Below are 15,617 nucleotides of genomic sequence, written 5' to 3'. Positions count from 1 at the left end.
GAGATAAAAATGTTGACAAAAACCAGTTAGCCACAGACATAGAAAATAGCACATTTTTTACATTCTCCTTCTATAAAGCACTGCAAAACAGCACAATTTTTTAGAAGTGTGAGCATGTGAGATTTTGTTCTGTTTATTGTACTGCAGACATTTTTATTCCTTGTAAACTGTGGTATTTTTTAGCTTTCTTTGTTGCTCATATAAAGGTATACTGTATATAATAGATAGCTACATATAATAACCAAATGTTATGCTATGGTAAGAGAAACAGAAAGATAGACAAATATCTAGACAGTTTTCCTTTTACATGACAGATTTATATAAAAGTTCTACTTATAAATTGTGCTGATTTTGCATGGTTCTTTTCTTTTAGATTGCCAGAAATCACAGGTAGCAGATGTTGTCTTCTTAGTGGATGGTTCCAGCAGTATTACCCCTGATGGCTTTAAGAGTATGCAGTTCTTCATGAACTCAGTGGTGAACACCACACAGGTTGGAAAAGACAGTGTCCGTTTTTGTACTATTCTTTACTCTGACACACCTGAGGCCCAATTTTCCCTTAATCGGTACGACAGTAAACGAGACGTGCGGGATGCTATAAATAATCTAAAGCATCCTGGTGGGAACACATACACAGCCAAGGCACTACTTTACTCTCTGGACTACTTTAGTGACTCTAATGGTGGGAGAGGTGCAAAAGGCATCCCACAGATGCTGTTTGTCATCACGGATGGTGAGGCCACAGACCCATATGATTTACCCAAAGCTGCTGATGAGCTTCAAAAATATGGAGTTAGTGTTTATGGTATTGGAGTGGCCAATGCAAAAACAAGTGAGCTACTAACCATTACCAAAGACAAAAACAAGGTTTTCATGGTTCATGACTTTGAAGCTTTGAAGGACCTGAAACAAAACATTTCCAGTGCGATCTGCAACAACACAAAACCAGGTAATTGCATGATATTAACATATTAGCACTGAAAATCATGAGTTTAAGTTTTTATTTTAACTGTGTAAGGTTAACTGAAATAGGATAATACACATATTTAAGCAGCAGTTGTTGCTAAATGCTAAATAATTTCAAATGTTAGTAAACAACAAGAATATATCTTGTATTTCTCCAAGGTGAGAGAATTGTCATCATTTTCTATCATGTAGAGTACCATATGTATGTTTTGTGATATACAGTACCAGACTCCAGTAACACATTACATAACCTCTGATTTCAGTCTGACTTCACTGTTTTTCAGAGTGTCAGAAAGTGTCAGCTGATTTGGTCATTTTGATTGATGGGTCTGAAAGTATTAAAGACATGTCTTGGAAGACCATGATACATTTTATGCTCAGCCTCATTGACAATCTTCGCATCAAACGTGACCTCTTTAGAATCGGTGTAGCCCAGTTTAGTTCAAACTACAGAAAGGAATTTTACTTGAATGAATATGATAATGAAGTGGATGTGAAGGAGGCCATTGAGGCCATCAAGCAAATGAAAGATGGAACAAACATTGGAGCTGCTCTGAATCAAGTGCAAGAGTTCTTCCATGCCAGTAAAGGGAGCCGCATTCAAGATGGAATTTCACAGAACCTGCTGTTGATCACTGATGGAGTATCAAATGATGAAGTCAATGATGCAGCTGATAAATTGAGGGCCAAGGGCATTGAGATGTTTGTGATTGGAATAGGTGACATCTCAGTCCCACAGCTCAATTACATTGCTGGGTCACCTGACAGGGTGTTTTTTGTGGACAATTTTGACCACCTCAAATTAAATAGAACAACACAGGAGGTGATCAATAGCATATGCACTCCAGCCCAAAAGGAAAAGGAGGGTGAGTACAGAAAACAAACATTGTTAATATACCTGAATATGAAGGTGCTGGCGTTTGAATATCATTAAGACTTATATTTGTTGATTAAGTGATAAAGTTTCACATATGCTTTTAACATCAAACACATACACAATTAACACAGTATTTGCTTCTTCTTACAGGTTGCACTGTAGATATTGGTATTGGATTTGATATCTCCCATAGTAGTTCAAGCTCACAGGCAATCTTTAGTAGCCAGTATAAGCTGTGGGCCTACCTGCCTGAGATTGTCAGATACATCTCCACTCTGCACAACTTGTGCTGTGTGCCCCAGCCTGTTCTGCAAACCAACATTGGTTTCCGTTTGGTTGCTAGCGATGGCAAAATACTGCATGACACTAGTTTTGAGCAGTACAATGAAGACATAGTGATGAAGGTGATAGCTCAAATGACTCAAGGACTGGCCTTTAATACCCAACTCCTGCGCTCTTTTCAGGAAAAGTTTGCTGCCTCTGGCGCTGGTGTAAAAGTAAGCAATATTATCATTATTAGTGCATGTAAACTGAGTACTATGTAGAGTTTCATAGTGAGACATATTTTTTAAAATCAAAACTTGGTAGACAAATGGTGTTCTTTCAAAATGTGAAAATAGTAGCATTACTGTTATTTTAATTTTGTGCTACACACTTAACTAGCTGATGTGCTCAGGTATTGATCATTTTCACCGATGGCCTGGATGCATCTGTTCATGGCCTCATGGTTGCCTCAGAGAATCTCAAGAAAAGTGGTAAGGGGATATTATTTAGTTATTTTGTGTGTGTGTGTGTGTGTGTGTGTGTGTTATATAATATGTTGTTCAAAGGACAGTCTGTGCTAATTATTTAGAGAATGTAGATTAAATCACTTTTTTTCCCTTTATCAGTGACATTAAAATACATAAGTGTGTGGTCATCACTGTCCCTAGTGTTCTTTTACTTATTGTATTTGTGTGACAGGAGTCCATGCACTGATGACAGTAGCACTGGAAGGAGTCAAAAGCACCACAGACCTTCAGAAGCTGGAGTTTGGACGAGGTTTTGGCTACAATGAGCCTCTTATGATCGGCATGCAAAGTGTGGCCAGTGCTCTGCAGAAGCAGATTGTGAGTGAATATATCTATACAATAATAAATGTTAAGGTGCAAATAAGGATCAAGATTCGCCTTCTGAATCACAGTTATCAGCTTAAAATGCAAAAGCAAAACCTATAGATCAAAACCTATAGATCAACCAGTACTCTCACGTATTAAAGGCAAATTGGTTTATGTATTCTGAACATTCTTGCCAAGAAAGCATACAAACAAAAAAAAAAAAGGTTTTATAATTCCAACACAATACATGGTAAAGAATATCTCTGTCTAATTATAATAATTATAATACAAAGTAACTTGATTCAACTCTGAGTTAACCCATACCTGTCGTGAAACCGCTTGTATAAATGTGGTGCTTGGCAAGCTCCTTGCGAGTGTACAGACCACTGCTTTGCTGGGAGGATAGAAAAGTCAGTCTACAGAATGTTGGATTTAAACAGATTTAAGCAAAAAAATGTAAAGCATGTAAAAAAAATGTAAAGCATTACTTTGCGTAAAGAGGTGTGTGTTTTTATATATATATATATATATATATATATACACACACACACACACACACACACACACCTTTATATATATATATATATATATATATATATATATATATATAGACATAAGCCCATAAGCCCATTTCTCTTCTTTTGTAACTCTTTCTAGGATGCTGTGGCTTCAAGAGAGTGCTGTAATGTGATGTGTAAATGTACTGGTCATGAAGGGGTGCGAGGACCTCAAGGACCTCCAGGGACAAAGGTATCACATCATATCATATACGATCATATACTGTTTGATACAAGACAGAATGCATACTGTGTAAAAGCATTGTGACCTTTCATTAAATTCCATGTCTGTTACTTCTTAACAGGGCTCTCCTGGACGGAAAGGACATCCTGGATTTCCTGGAGAAGAAGGAGGAATTGTACGACTCTATTACTGATCTATCTTCTAATATGTATCTTCTGAACATTTCAAACTCACAGCAGTTCTTTAGCCTAAGTCACTGTTCATATGACTTAATATACATCCCAAAGCAGGCATCCTATTTATTTATTTTTCACACTGAAATCATTGTGGTGTTGCAGGGAGATAGGGGGCCACCAGGTCCTAATGGAACCCAAGGACATCCAGGCTGCCAAGGGAGAAGAGGTCTAAAGGTAGCAGTGCTTCACCCCAGTACATGCTACATATTACAAATAAAACAAGCTCATATCTGCTTTTTACCTAAGAAATTCTTGTATTAATTTCTCCACAGGGTAGCAGAGGCTACAGGGGTGACACAGTAAGTACTGAAATATGCCACATATGAGTATTGCCAATGATCTAACAGACATAATCATCAGAGACATTTATGTTTACACACCAAACCATTCAAAGGTCTCAAGTCAGAACTAATGGTAACAGTGCTAATGTGAAATGTAACTACAGATTTGTGTATTTTGAAAGTGCTTTTGACCATTTAAAATGTAACATGAAGAGTTCTGAAAAGAAAAATGAAATGGGGGTTTCCTTATGTTCTGACAGTTTTGACTTGAAACCTCAACAGCAAGACCACTATCATGAAAACAATCATTGGGAAAAGGGGGGGGGGGGGGGGGGGGGGGGGGGGGTCCTCCCTAATGTATGAAGAAATATCACATCACTGATTTTGAGCACTGTTCACCAGGAACAAGAGTTGTTTTTGGCAAGGACAAATTCATACAGATATGAAGGTATATTTTCCAAAGAAATATTGATTTAGGCTTAAAGAGATTCATTGGATAAAATCAGACAAAGGAATACCCATGCAAAAGTATACACATGCAAAAGAATACACATATTTATTAATATTCCATCTGTATTTCATTATGTACAGTAGTTGGTTGTACTTACATAAGAATGAAGCAGAATATTACCACATATTTTCTGTTATACCTGATAGGGTGAAGTAGGAGAACATGGTTTGGATGGAGTAAATGGAGAACAGGTAATGTAACATGACATTTTTATTAAACATTAGACAACTGGGTAGTATATTACTTTTGCATGACTATCTGTACATACTAATATTTGTGGGATCCAGATGTCTCTCATCTCATTCTGTCTCTGCTTACTTTAGGGTGTGACTGGACTACGAGGATACCCAGGAGAGCCAGGAGAACCAGGCAGCCAAGTATACAGTTCTTATCCACTACTCTGCTTTCTTTAATATGTTAAATTTTAGGTAAAATACTTGAGAATAGTTTATTTAATCTGCTTGGAAGTCTAAAATTTAGTCTACTAAAGATATATATTATATATATAAAGGGCAAGAAGGGTGTCCAAGGAATTCCAGGTGTTCCAGGACAAAAAGGACTGAGAGGAGATCCGGTGAGTTGTTTATTATTATTATTATTATTATTATTATTATTATTATTATTATTATTATTATCCATGTAACAAACAGAGAAGTCCCACTGAGACAAAAGCACACAGAAGGTGTTAAGCTGTCCTCTAAGTCACATTGTAAGCCACTAAATTCAGAGAGACCCTATGATTCTGCACTAGTGAAACGTGATGTGCTCATGATTGCATTCCATCTATCCATATATCATATCATTTTATAACATTCTATAAATCTATAGCCATTTACCAACACCATCAATATTAGTGTGGACTATCAGTTAATTTCCTAACTCTAATATGGTCTGTTTTACAAGTGAAGGAGTGGCATATTTAACATTTCCTTAAACTGCGCGTCATGTCATGGGGGCAGTCATGGCCTAATGGTTAGAGGCTCGGACTTGTAACCCGAAGGTGAACCTGAAGGTTCACTGTGTGTGTGTGTGTGTGTGTGTGTGTGTGCACTTGGATGGGTTAAATGCAGAGCACAAATTCTGAGTATGGGTCACCATACTTGGCCACAAGTCACTTCACTTCACTATCACTAATTATGTATTCTTATATATGTCAATCCTATTTGCAAAAGGTATTTATTAAGGGCTACAAGAGCTAGAATATTTAAATAGACTATTGTAGAATGTGTAAATGGTTATTTGATATTTCTGGAGCATTGATCATGAGATTGTATAAGTATTATTCAGTCTTTACAGTTTTTCTGGCCTTGGTGTGTCAGGGTCTTTTCCCAAAATTATTTCTGTTTTAAGTGTCTGCTATCAGTTTATTATATTATATTATTAGTAATAACTATCATTAGATAAGTAGCCTATGTAGTTAATATCAGTTAACTATGTGTATTCAGGAAGGCACCCGACACATTTCGTCCAAAAATAGTCAAAAACGGCTCCTCATCCGATTTTCATCCGAAAGAGGAAAAAGGCTGAAAATTATGAGTAGAGATAAAAAAAAAAAATAATAAAACAATCACTTTACAAATAATGTTAATGATACAACCATACAACTTATTGAGAAACACAAAGAGGGTGAACTTAAAACAAACAAAAAAATCTTAATATTGCCAAAAAAAGTAAAAAAGAAACTGCAAAACATTTCATAACATAAGATCTCTAGGGCTTAAAGCCAGCACAAAACAAGACATATTGAAAACAACCTTCTATTAAATCTTTCCTTCAGACCCATATGCATATTGAGTACAGGAAGATTTTTTTTTTAAAACATGAATTTTAAAATGTGAAGCTCTGCACACTGAAAAAAAAACTAGCCTGAATTTCAAGGAGGTTCATTCAAAATAAATAAATGCATATGTGGTTTTCAACCAAAAAATATTTCAATATTATGAATTCAGCTGTCTTTATTTTATTTTCATATTTAAATCTTTATGTCTTTTTTTTTTTTTTTTTGCTTCAAAAGGAGTGGGACTCAAGGGGAAAAAGTTTGAATCTTTTTTTCGGTTTTCACTTTTGGCGCAACCACATTTTTAAAATGTTATAACCTTGACTTCTGGATGAGATATGTGCAAAAGAGAAACATATTTCAGTTCGGGAAAACATTTTCAGAACTATATCACATAAAAAATGTAAATATTTGATAATTTGAAGCGTTTTTCCAGACAAATAACATACTGAGATGCCATCTTTACATCACACAGTATATATTTTAATATAAATAATTTTCTGTCATCTTCTATGAAGGGTGAGTCAGGAATTGACAACAATCGCTCTGGTCCTAAGGGTGAGATTGGAAACCCAGGTCTACAGGTATGTCTGTGTTCCTCTAATAACTATTTATTGTAGGTTTCAGTTCCCTAACTATAAGGTCTATAAAATTATACAAAATGTTCAAATGTAATATGTGCATAGTTGTGTCAATGACTGTTAACTTTATGATGGCTGATGATAATGCATTTAAATCAAATTTAGATCCATTCAGTGGGTTGCTGCCAGTGCAGTGAGTATCATAATGCTAGTCATTGCGTAATAACTCTCTCCCTCTCTCTGCTTCAATCACAGGGAGAGCCAGGGCCAGATGGAAGGCCAGGAAGGCCTGGAGACACTGGCAGTCCTGTAGGTCTCTTCAGACTTTACAATACACATGTTGTAATGAGTTCCAAATGAGTAACATTTATTGATTTATTCATTCATTCATTCATTCTTTCACAGGGTCAAAAGGGAAGACGAGGCGCTGCAGGTCTACCAGTATGTCTTACTTAGCACTAATAACAAAATGAGTCCAAACAAAAAATATGGCTCATCTGATAAAGATAACCAGTTTTGAAATGAAGTATTGCCATTTTCCTTGGTTTGTTTACCTCCTTTCTTTAGGGTACCAGTGGACCTCCAGGAGATCTGGGATCAAACGGAGCCCCTGGACATCTAGGGCCACAGGTGCATTTTTTTTTCTTTTCCTTTTTTTTATTTACAGACTACTGTAGATTTCTTGTATGTTGATGTCCTTGTTAGGTTGATAAAACAAGCTACAATAATATTTAACTAACCCCCCCCCCTCATTTCCTCTCTAATTTTCTCAGCTGCCAATTCCCACCCACTAGCCTGGGGAGGGAGGAGGTTAACATATGCTTCCTCTGAGGAATATGAAGCAAGCCAACCATTTTTTTTTTAACTGTGTCTAAGATCATAATTCAGAAGACTTGACAGAAGCTTTATGAGGTTGACTTGTTACTTTAGATAACATTTAAATTAAATTTTTGAGATGGTTCCTCACTTGACCAATGTTCTGCAATGCTAATTTTATTTCAGGTGAACAAAATGGATGCTCCTGTTAATGAAAGCTCAGTGACTGATTATTATATCACTAGCTCGTAGTCATGACATTTCCAAAAAACACCTGAATGACTGCTCAGGGGAAGGAAAGTAGAAACTAGAGGCAGCGTCTAAATCCATTGCAGTGTAGATGGAGAAGGTCTATAAGGTTACTGACACTTTTCAATACACCTGGCATTTAAATCCAAAACCTGTGGATTATGTGGATTATTATATTATTGAGAAGACTTTTTTTCCCAAATAAATCTATCACCTATGTCAATTTGAATTATTTCTGTGATCGATTTATCTTTCTCTTCTTGTCCAGGGGCCAGTGGGTCCTACAGGTGCTCCAGGACAGAAAGGAATACTTGGTTTTCCAGGACCTCAGGTATACTTCCAGATCAAGACTCAATCCCCTGCAATAAATTAATATTTTTGAAGCTGTTTGTTTTTAATAAGGGTAATCATATCCTTCTAGGGACCACGTGGTGTACAAGGAAACATAGGATCTAAAGGAACTGCAGGACCCAGGGGACAAAAGGTATTTTTACACCACTTCACATTACAGCTTATATTGTATATAGCTTTTTTGACAATCTGTGTACAAGTTTGTGTTCTTGTGCAGGGTCAGCCAGGGGAACCTGGAATTAAAGGTGAACCTGGGCCACAGGGCCACAGAGGCCTTCCGGTTAGTGTGAAGTGCAGTTTATTTGATAATCTTATAATTTGGCAAATGTTGATATTTTCTCTCTCTCTGACTTATTTTCCTTAATCCTGCTTTCTTTATTGTACCTCCACAACAGGGAAATGATGGTCCAGATGGATATGGGTTACCAGGACCTAAAGGACAGAAGGTTACACCATAGTATACAGAGTACTCTTTACCAGTAGAAATTGATTTCTTTATGGTACAGCTTGACTTTTTAAACAAAATACTAAATTGGAATTTTTGCCTGCTCACAGGGAGATCCTGGTTTTCCAGGATATCCTGGACTTCAGGTAAATTTTCTTTAAAAAAAATTATAATTTTCAGACTGAATTTGTTACAGGTTTATGAAACATTTTTCCAAAGGCAATTTTAGACATGTGCAAAGATGATATACATCCATTCAGCTTAAATCCATCATTACTGAGATGGCACACCAGTACAGACAGAGTAAGCTAACCATGGTATACATTCTAGAGTTTGCATCCCTTATTGATCATGTTTATAACAATGTTTTACCACTAATCCTACTCATTTTGGTTTAAAAAAAATGATAAAATTATTCACAAAATCAGTAAAATTATTCACAAAATATTTTTCAATCTTCAGTGCCATATTCAGATAAAGAGGACAAGAAAAGAAAGTGTAAGCTAATAATCAAAAGTGGCAACTATAGTATAGCTAAAATATCAGAGATATCTATAACTATATCAATAACTGTCAAGTAATAGCTTTTTATTTTCTAATGTATAAATGTCAGGTAGTGAATTGTTTCTGATTTTTTTTAGCTTCTGGGTCACTTCTGGGCCCTTGAGCAAGGCCATTAACCCTAAACTGCTCAGTAGTATAAATGAGGTAAATTGTAAGTCGCTCTTGATAAACCTGCTGTGATGGACAAAACATTTATGATATCTCTGTGTGAATCGGCAGTTGATGTTATGGGAGCAATTCATTGAGGAAACGAAAGGAAATTTTCGAATATCCACTGGTTTCACAGCCTCAGAAGCACTCTTCCCAGACGTTTCTGCACTTTGTGAAACATTCTGTTTCACTGGAAACTTTGTGTACTATACTGAACATTTATCACCTCTACCATATTACTGAATTACACTGCAGTTACTAGATATAATGGGTGTATACATAAAGAACCAGATAATTCTAACCCTGTTCTAAGGTAGCTCAGTGACACTATTAATAATTATCTTATTATCTATATTTTTATGCTCAGGGTGAAACTGGGGATCGTGGGCACAAGGGACATAATGGTCCTAAAGGCCAAAGAGGAAGAGCGGTAAGAATAGTTGTCATTAATGATCCATATCTAATAATAGTTCCTTTCTGTGACTGGGTAGTTTGCTCAAAGTTGGCCTGATGTATTACAGGGAAATGCAGGCAGGTCAGGAGCACCGGGTAATCGTGGTGATGACGGACTACCTGGACACAGGGTTTGCAAGCTTTAATAACATTATTCATTACATTTGAAGATTTACAATTAATTTGATCAGTGTTCCTTGTATTTTTACTAAAAGGGCCATAAAGGACCACCAGGAACCAGAGCAATGTCTGTAAGTCTTTTTTTTTTTTTTTTTTTTTGCTTTTCAGTGGTCACTGATCAGTTCCTTTCTGCCATCTATAACTATTGCCTTGTATTCTTTTAGACTTGTCAACTGATCAACTACGTACGAGACAACTGTGGTAAAGTTTCATAATACCGTACATTGGTTCACTGTATCCCTAAGATTATTATTACATTGAATAAATTAGAATTATATTCTTTTAACTTTAATTTACCATGTTTTACTCCCACAGTCTGCTGTAAAGGTAGGTCTCTTACTTTCTTTGATATGCAACACACCATTAATAAGGATGATAATGATTCAACGTTTAAAAGAACATCAATGAACATGAACACATCTCTCTTCTTTGACATGTCTGCACCTCCAGATAAAGCAGCTTGCCCTGTCTATCCCACTGAACTGGTGATTGGTTTGGATATGTCTGCTGAAGTGGCTCCTGCATTATTTGAGAGAATGCGCTCGACTCTTCTTTCTCTGCTGGACAGTATCGAAATCGCTGAAAACAACTGTCCCACAGGGACACGAGTGGCTGTGGTTTCTTACAGTTCTAACACCAAGTACTTCATCCGTTTTTCTGACTATCGTCATAAAAAGGACTTGGTGGAAGCTGTGAAGAACATCCCTCTGGAACGTACATCCAACAGACGCAACATTGGTGCAGCCATGCGCTTTGTAGGTAGAAATGTCTTCAAACGTATTCGTCAGGGTGTTCTGATCAGGAAGGTGGCGATCTTCCTATCTGGCGGACAGTCCCAGGACGTGACATCCATAACCACGGCTGTTCTAGAGTACAAGGCTCTGGATATAAACCTTGGAGTTATTGGTTTTAGGGATACTCCTAATGTTCAGCGTGCTTTTGAGGTAATATAAAATGGTAACAGTGATGTCTGAAGCAGATGAAACCTGTATGATCAGGTTGATTGCTGTGATGCACCTTTTAGACTTTTGTCAACTTTACTTCTGTTGTGTGTTGCAATAAGGCTGATGAGACAGGAAGCTTTATTAATGTGGTGGAGAGATCAGATACCCAGACTGCAGCACTTGAGAAGATCCAGCGATGTATCATCTGCTTTGGTAATATGTAAAATAAGTTGAGGTTGATCTGAATAATACATTTTCTTGTGCTCTAATAAAAAGTAAAATGCAGGCTGATACTTGGTCTGGGACAAAGACCATACAGAGAGGCTTAATAACAGGGTTTTATTTTATCTGCTTTCTTCTCAGATCCTTGCAATCCAGCTAGAGATTGTCCCAGCAACAGCGAGGTGTCCACTTCAGAGGAGGTAGACGTGGACCTGGCGTTGCTGGTGGATGGTTCCAGGAGCATCCAGGCAGATCAGTATGAGGGAGTGAAGCAGGTGTTGGGCACTGTGTTGGACCAGCTTGTAGTGAGTGGTCAGCCCAGCAAAGCTGACAGACAGGCGAGGGTGGCGCTTTACCAGCAGAGTTCATCATACAGTGAGGCCCAGGCTCCAGTCAAGCAGATCTTCGCTTTCCAGCAGTTCCAAGACCGCAACCTGATGAAGCAGAGCATCTTCAACAATCTACAGCAGACCGGCGGCTACTCCAGGCTGGGTGATGCCATGGAATTCGTAATCATGGAGGGCCTTCTCACTGTTCCCAAGCCTCGAAAAAACAAGATGGTGCTGCTTATAGTTGGAGGAGAGACAGAATATTCTGATAGAGCAAAACTGGACTTTATCTCCATGAAAGCAAAGTGTCAGGGTGTGGTGCTTTTCACTCTTACAGTCGGGGATCATTTCAGCAGCACTCAGGTGGAGGAGCTTGCCAGCTTTCCCAAAGAGCAGCACATAGTTCACTTGGGCCATGTAAAGCAAGGAGAGCAGGAGTACTGTCGGCGCTTTATGAGGACCTTCCTACACATTCTGAGTCGTAAGAGAAATTTGTTTATTTATTTATTTAATTTAACAAAAATATATTAGTATTATTACGAGTGCTTTTTTACTCTCTTTTGTTTTGTGATGTCAGGTATTGTATGGATGTATGGTTGAGTTAGGTTTGTTCTTATTTTATGAATATAGGGGACATGAACACCTACACTCCTCCACTACTCAAACAACAGTGCGAGAGTCTTCAGCAACAGCAAGGTCAAGGTCATGCCCTTGATGGCTTTGTGGCCGCTAAGAGAGCACCCATTCACAGGTAACATTACAGATGTCCTCAATCTCATATTTTATCACATATTAATTAGGAATGCATGCATTTTTATTATATATTTTATTATGTGCAATTGAGTGAGTCTGATTTCACGAACAAGATGGAAGAAGGCTTACTGTATATCTTAAATATAATACTTACAGTATATGTACATATGTAATTACATTGTTTTGCTTCTTAATTTCACATTACCATAATATTGACTGGAACACAGAAAAAAAAGGTTGCCACTTCGGATGAGTCCCTATTTTTTGAGAGTCTTAAAAAATCAACTACTAAATTAATAGAGTAACATAGCTGCAAAAAGCATGTGTGTGGCTCTCTGTAGTATTTTGAGTATTTTGCTTTTTTCACTTCCCTGTATCATCAAGACATTCATTTTGGAGTCACATGCCTTTTTTTGTGAAAACATATACCAGTTTAAGACAAAAATGTGTAGGACACACTTGCCAGGATATCATGGGTATGTGTCTCACTGCTAACATATTATAGTGCAGTATTTTAACAAAGTGCCACAGTAAATGTGTAAATAATACAGATGCAGCGTTTTCTATTCAGCTCTTTATTCAAATAGTTAAAATGGTTTGACAGAATGGAAAGATTTTTTGGAGTCTGCATAATGCTCAATCAAAAATGCATTATTTGCTGACTAAACTGCACCTTTACCAGCTGGGAACATTAGTATTGCCAGCAATAGCTGTTAAATGAAAAATAGTGTTTTATTTTCTACTAAAAAATTCCACCATGCTTCTCATATCCACATTTTTAAAAGGCAGTCACATTAACTTTTATGCAAGGTTTTTGTTTAAATATATATTTTCTTATTTATTTTATATTATTAATTCTGTATTAAGTGCTTGGAATTGGTGTTTTGGAGAGGTGGAGCATTTATAGTAGATGCTTATGTCACGCACTATAATACGCAACATCATGGCTATTAACGTCTGCTTTTCAAATCAGAAGAATATGTACTGAAAGACAACTTGATTAAAAGAAGTCTTTTTCCCTCAGAATTCTTTACACTGAGGATACACAGATAGAAGAAGTAGAGGAGAAGGAAGAAGACACAGAGTATGAAAAGAGAGGGACACAGATGGAGACTGGATATGAAAATGGGGACCTGATGCCCTCAGGACCTGGAGATTCAAATGGTAAAGCGGATTCTCTTTCACTGTGGAATTGAGCATGTCCAAAAAACATCTATTATGACAACAGTGACTCAAGTGCACATCAAGTGTTTGAGATTGTGTCTAAGATCACTGCATACCTAGGCTTACAAATCAAAACAGTTACCAACACGTATAACTTTGATGTCATTATACCGAAAGAAAATGCAAAGTTGCATGACACTTAGTGAGCAGTGTAAATGTAAGCATGTGTAGTGTGATTCCTGCTTTCTGCATGCACCCTGCATGTTTCTGTACTGTTTTGCTTCTAGCCCAGTGTCTACTGCATAAGGACAGTGGCACCGTGTGTGGAGAATATGTCCAAAGGTGGTACTATGAAAAAAAAGTTGGTGCATGCTTACACTTCTGGTATGGCGGTTGTGATGGCAACAGCAACCGATTTAGTACGGAAATTGAATGCTACAGGACATGTGTCATGAGCAGTAAGTCTGTATCCATAAACACTGCAGTATTAATGTTACAACCTATTGTTAAAGCGTTCTTGCTAACCCCACTTTCTGTCCATCTCTCTCTCTCTCTCTCTCTCTCTCTCTCTCTCTCTCTAGCCACAGATGTATGCTTCCTGAAAAAAGATATAGGGCCCTGCAGAAAGTATGTACTCAAATGGTTCTATGATCGAGAACAGAATCAATGCTTTCAATTCTGGTATGGAGGATGTGATGGGAACCTTAACAGATTTGACAATAAGGAGGAATGCGAAGCCCACTGTATGAAGTAGTGGCACAGTAGGATATGAACAATGCTTTTATGACCATTTCCCCCAAATACCATACAAATGTTAAACCACAAGTAATATCATTTAAATATTCCATATTCTACTGATAGTGACATTTTCATTGTTGCTGCTGACAAATGCTGTACTTCTGACACTGTCCCTCTGTAGCTTTATAAATGAAATGTGACTCACTAGAATCAATATTTCAGTTCATCATCGAAGAAAATGACTATGAAGGTGCTCATGCTTTAAATGCTTTTTTTTTCATGCAAAGTGAATTATATGGTACCTTATTAATTTTTCTATGTAGTTACCATTTTGATTTTCTAGTTTCTGTTTATATTTTAAATAAATAAAACTTTTAAAATAAGACACATTTCACACATTGTAATAGCATATTTACTGCTCATCTTTATATCATAGTACTGATAATCAAAATCAGCAGCCCTAATCAGTATAACAATCCACCTACATTAAAACTGCTGACCGCTCTGTGTTCTAACTTCCAGACATTCACTATGTTGTCTTTAGAAGGTGATTATGAATGAAGGAATAGTCTCCTTTTATCACCACAGGTCTCACCTCCCATGTCATTTGGAACATTCATTCATTCATTCATTCATTCATCAGTAACTACTTTATCCTGATCAGGATTGTGGTGCAAGGTGGGAATACACCCTGGAGGGGATACCCACACACACCTACGTATACACATTCACGACCTAAGCTTAACATCAAGCCTGGAACCCTGGAGCCGTGAGGGTTGATGCTGATAGGTGGATTGGCTACATTAAAACTGCCTCAGGTATGAATAATTATATAAGTGTGTGCATAGGGATCTGCAATAGACTGGTGTCCCATTCTGGGTGTGTCTCCACCTTGCGATCAGTGTTCCCGTTATAGGCTCTGGATCCACCACAACCATGACCAGGATAAAGGGAATACTAAAGATGAATGAATGAATTTTAATAGCCTGTGCAGCAGTGTGTGGTGGCATTCATATGATGATTAATGTAAACAGTCTGTTACAGGGTGTTAATGTGGAATGTGAAAAAATAAAGCCTCCTATACTGAGCCCCAAAGGGTCACAATTTGTTGTTGTTGTTGTTTTTGTTTTTAATACTTTTGTATTCCTACACAATAGTTCCACATTTCCTGGCAATACTTTCTGCGTTCCCT

The 15,617-nt window shown here is 37.3% G+C and overlaps 1 protein-coding gene across 3 annotated transcripts in view; it reads left to right on the top strand.

Annotated features, from left to right (window-relative positions):
- The window catches only part of LOC128317059 (collagen alpha-6(VI) chain-like), a 30,413-nt gene extending 14,884 nt beyond the window's left edge, over positions 1–15,529 (top strand). The window contains exons 9-41 of one of the 3 annotated variants that reach the window (XM_053228931.1): positions 374–949; positions 1,251–1,832; positions 1,994–2,340; positions 2,520–2,598; positions 2,807–2,952; positions 3,598–3,690; positions 3,803–3,856; positions 4,020–4,091; positions 4,190–4,216; positions 4,856–4,900; positions 5,033–5,086; positions 5,221–5,283; positions 7,005–7,070; positions 7,323–7,376; positions 7,473–7,508; positions 7,635–7,697; positions 8,401–8,463; positions 8,554–8,616; positions 8,701–8,763; positions 8,879–8,929; positions 9,039–9,074; positions 10,010–10,072; positions 10,164–10,226; positions 10,311–10,346; positions 10,440–10,476; positions 10,591–10,602; positions 10,726–11,219; positions 11,339–11,432; positions 11,583–12,251; positions 12,401–12,521; positions 13,548–13,687; positions 13,975–14,145; positions 14,269–15,529. In XM_053228931.1, the coding sequence (XP_053084906.1) occupies positions 374–949; positions 1,251–1,832; positions 1,994–2,340; positions 2,520–2,598; positions 2,807–2,952; positions 3,598–3,690; positions 3,803–3,856; positions 4,020–4,091; positions 4,190–4,216; positions 4,856–4,900; positions 5,033–5,086; positions 5,221–5,283; positions 7,005–7,070; positions 7,323–7,376; positions 7,473–7,508; positions 7,635–7,697; positions 8,401–8,463; positions 8,554–8,616; positions 8,701–8,763; positions 8,879–8,929; positions 9,039–9,074; positions 10,010–10,072; positions 10,164–10,226; positions 10,311–10,346; positions 10,440–10,476; positions 10,591–10,602; positions 10,726–11,219; positions 11,339–11,432; positions 11,583–12,251; positions 12,401–12,521; positions 13,548–13,687; positions 13,975–14,145; positions 14,269–14,441 (4,706 nt within the window). In that variant the 3' untranslated portion in view covers positions 14,442–15,529. The remainder of the gene's footprint in view (positions 1–373; positions 950–1,250; positions 1,833–1,993; positions 2,341–2,519; positions 2,599–2,806; positions 2,953–3,597; positions 3,691–3,802; positions 3,857–4,019; positions 4,092–4,189; positions 4,217–4,855; positions 4,901–5,032; positions 5,087–5,220; positions 5,284–7,004; positions 7,071–7,322; positions 7,377–7,472; positions 7,509–7,634; positions 7,698–8,400; positions 8,464–8,553; positions 8,617–8,700; positions 8,764–8,878; positions 8,930–9,038; positions 9,075–10,009; positions 10,073–10,163; positions 10,227–10,310; positions 10,347–10,439; positions 10,477–10,590; positions 10,603–10,725; positions 11,220–11,338; positions 11,433–11,582; positions 12,252–12,400; positions 12,522–13,547; positions 13,688–13,974; positions 14,146–14,268) is intronic. The other 2 variants (XM_053228962.1, XM_053228998.1) reach the window with 2 other exon arrangements.
- Positions 15,530–15,617: the final 88 nt, after the last annotated feature.

This window comes from Pangasianodon hypophthalmus, chromosome 1 (genome assembly GCF_027358585.1).
Source record: "Pangasianodon hypophthalmus isolate fPanHyp1 chromosome 1, fPanHyp1.pri, whole genome shotgun sequence".
NCBI lineage: Eukaryota > Metazoa > Chordata > Actinopteri > Siluriformes > Pangasiidae > Pangasianodon > Pangasianodon hypophthalmus.
This window is presented reverse-complemented; position numbering and strand designations above follow the sequence as displayed.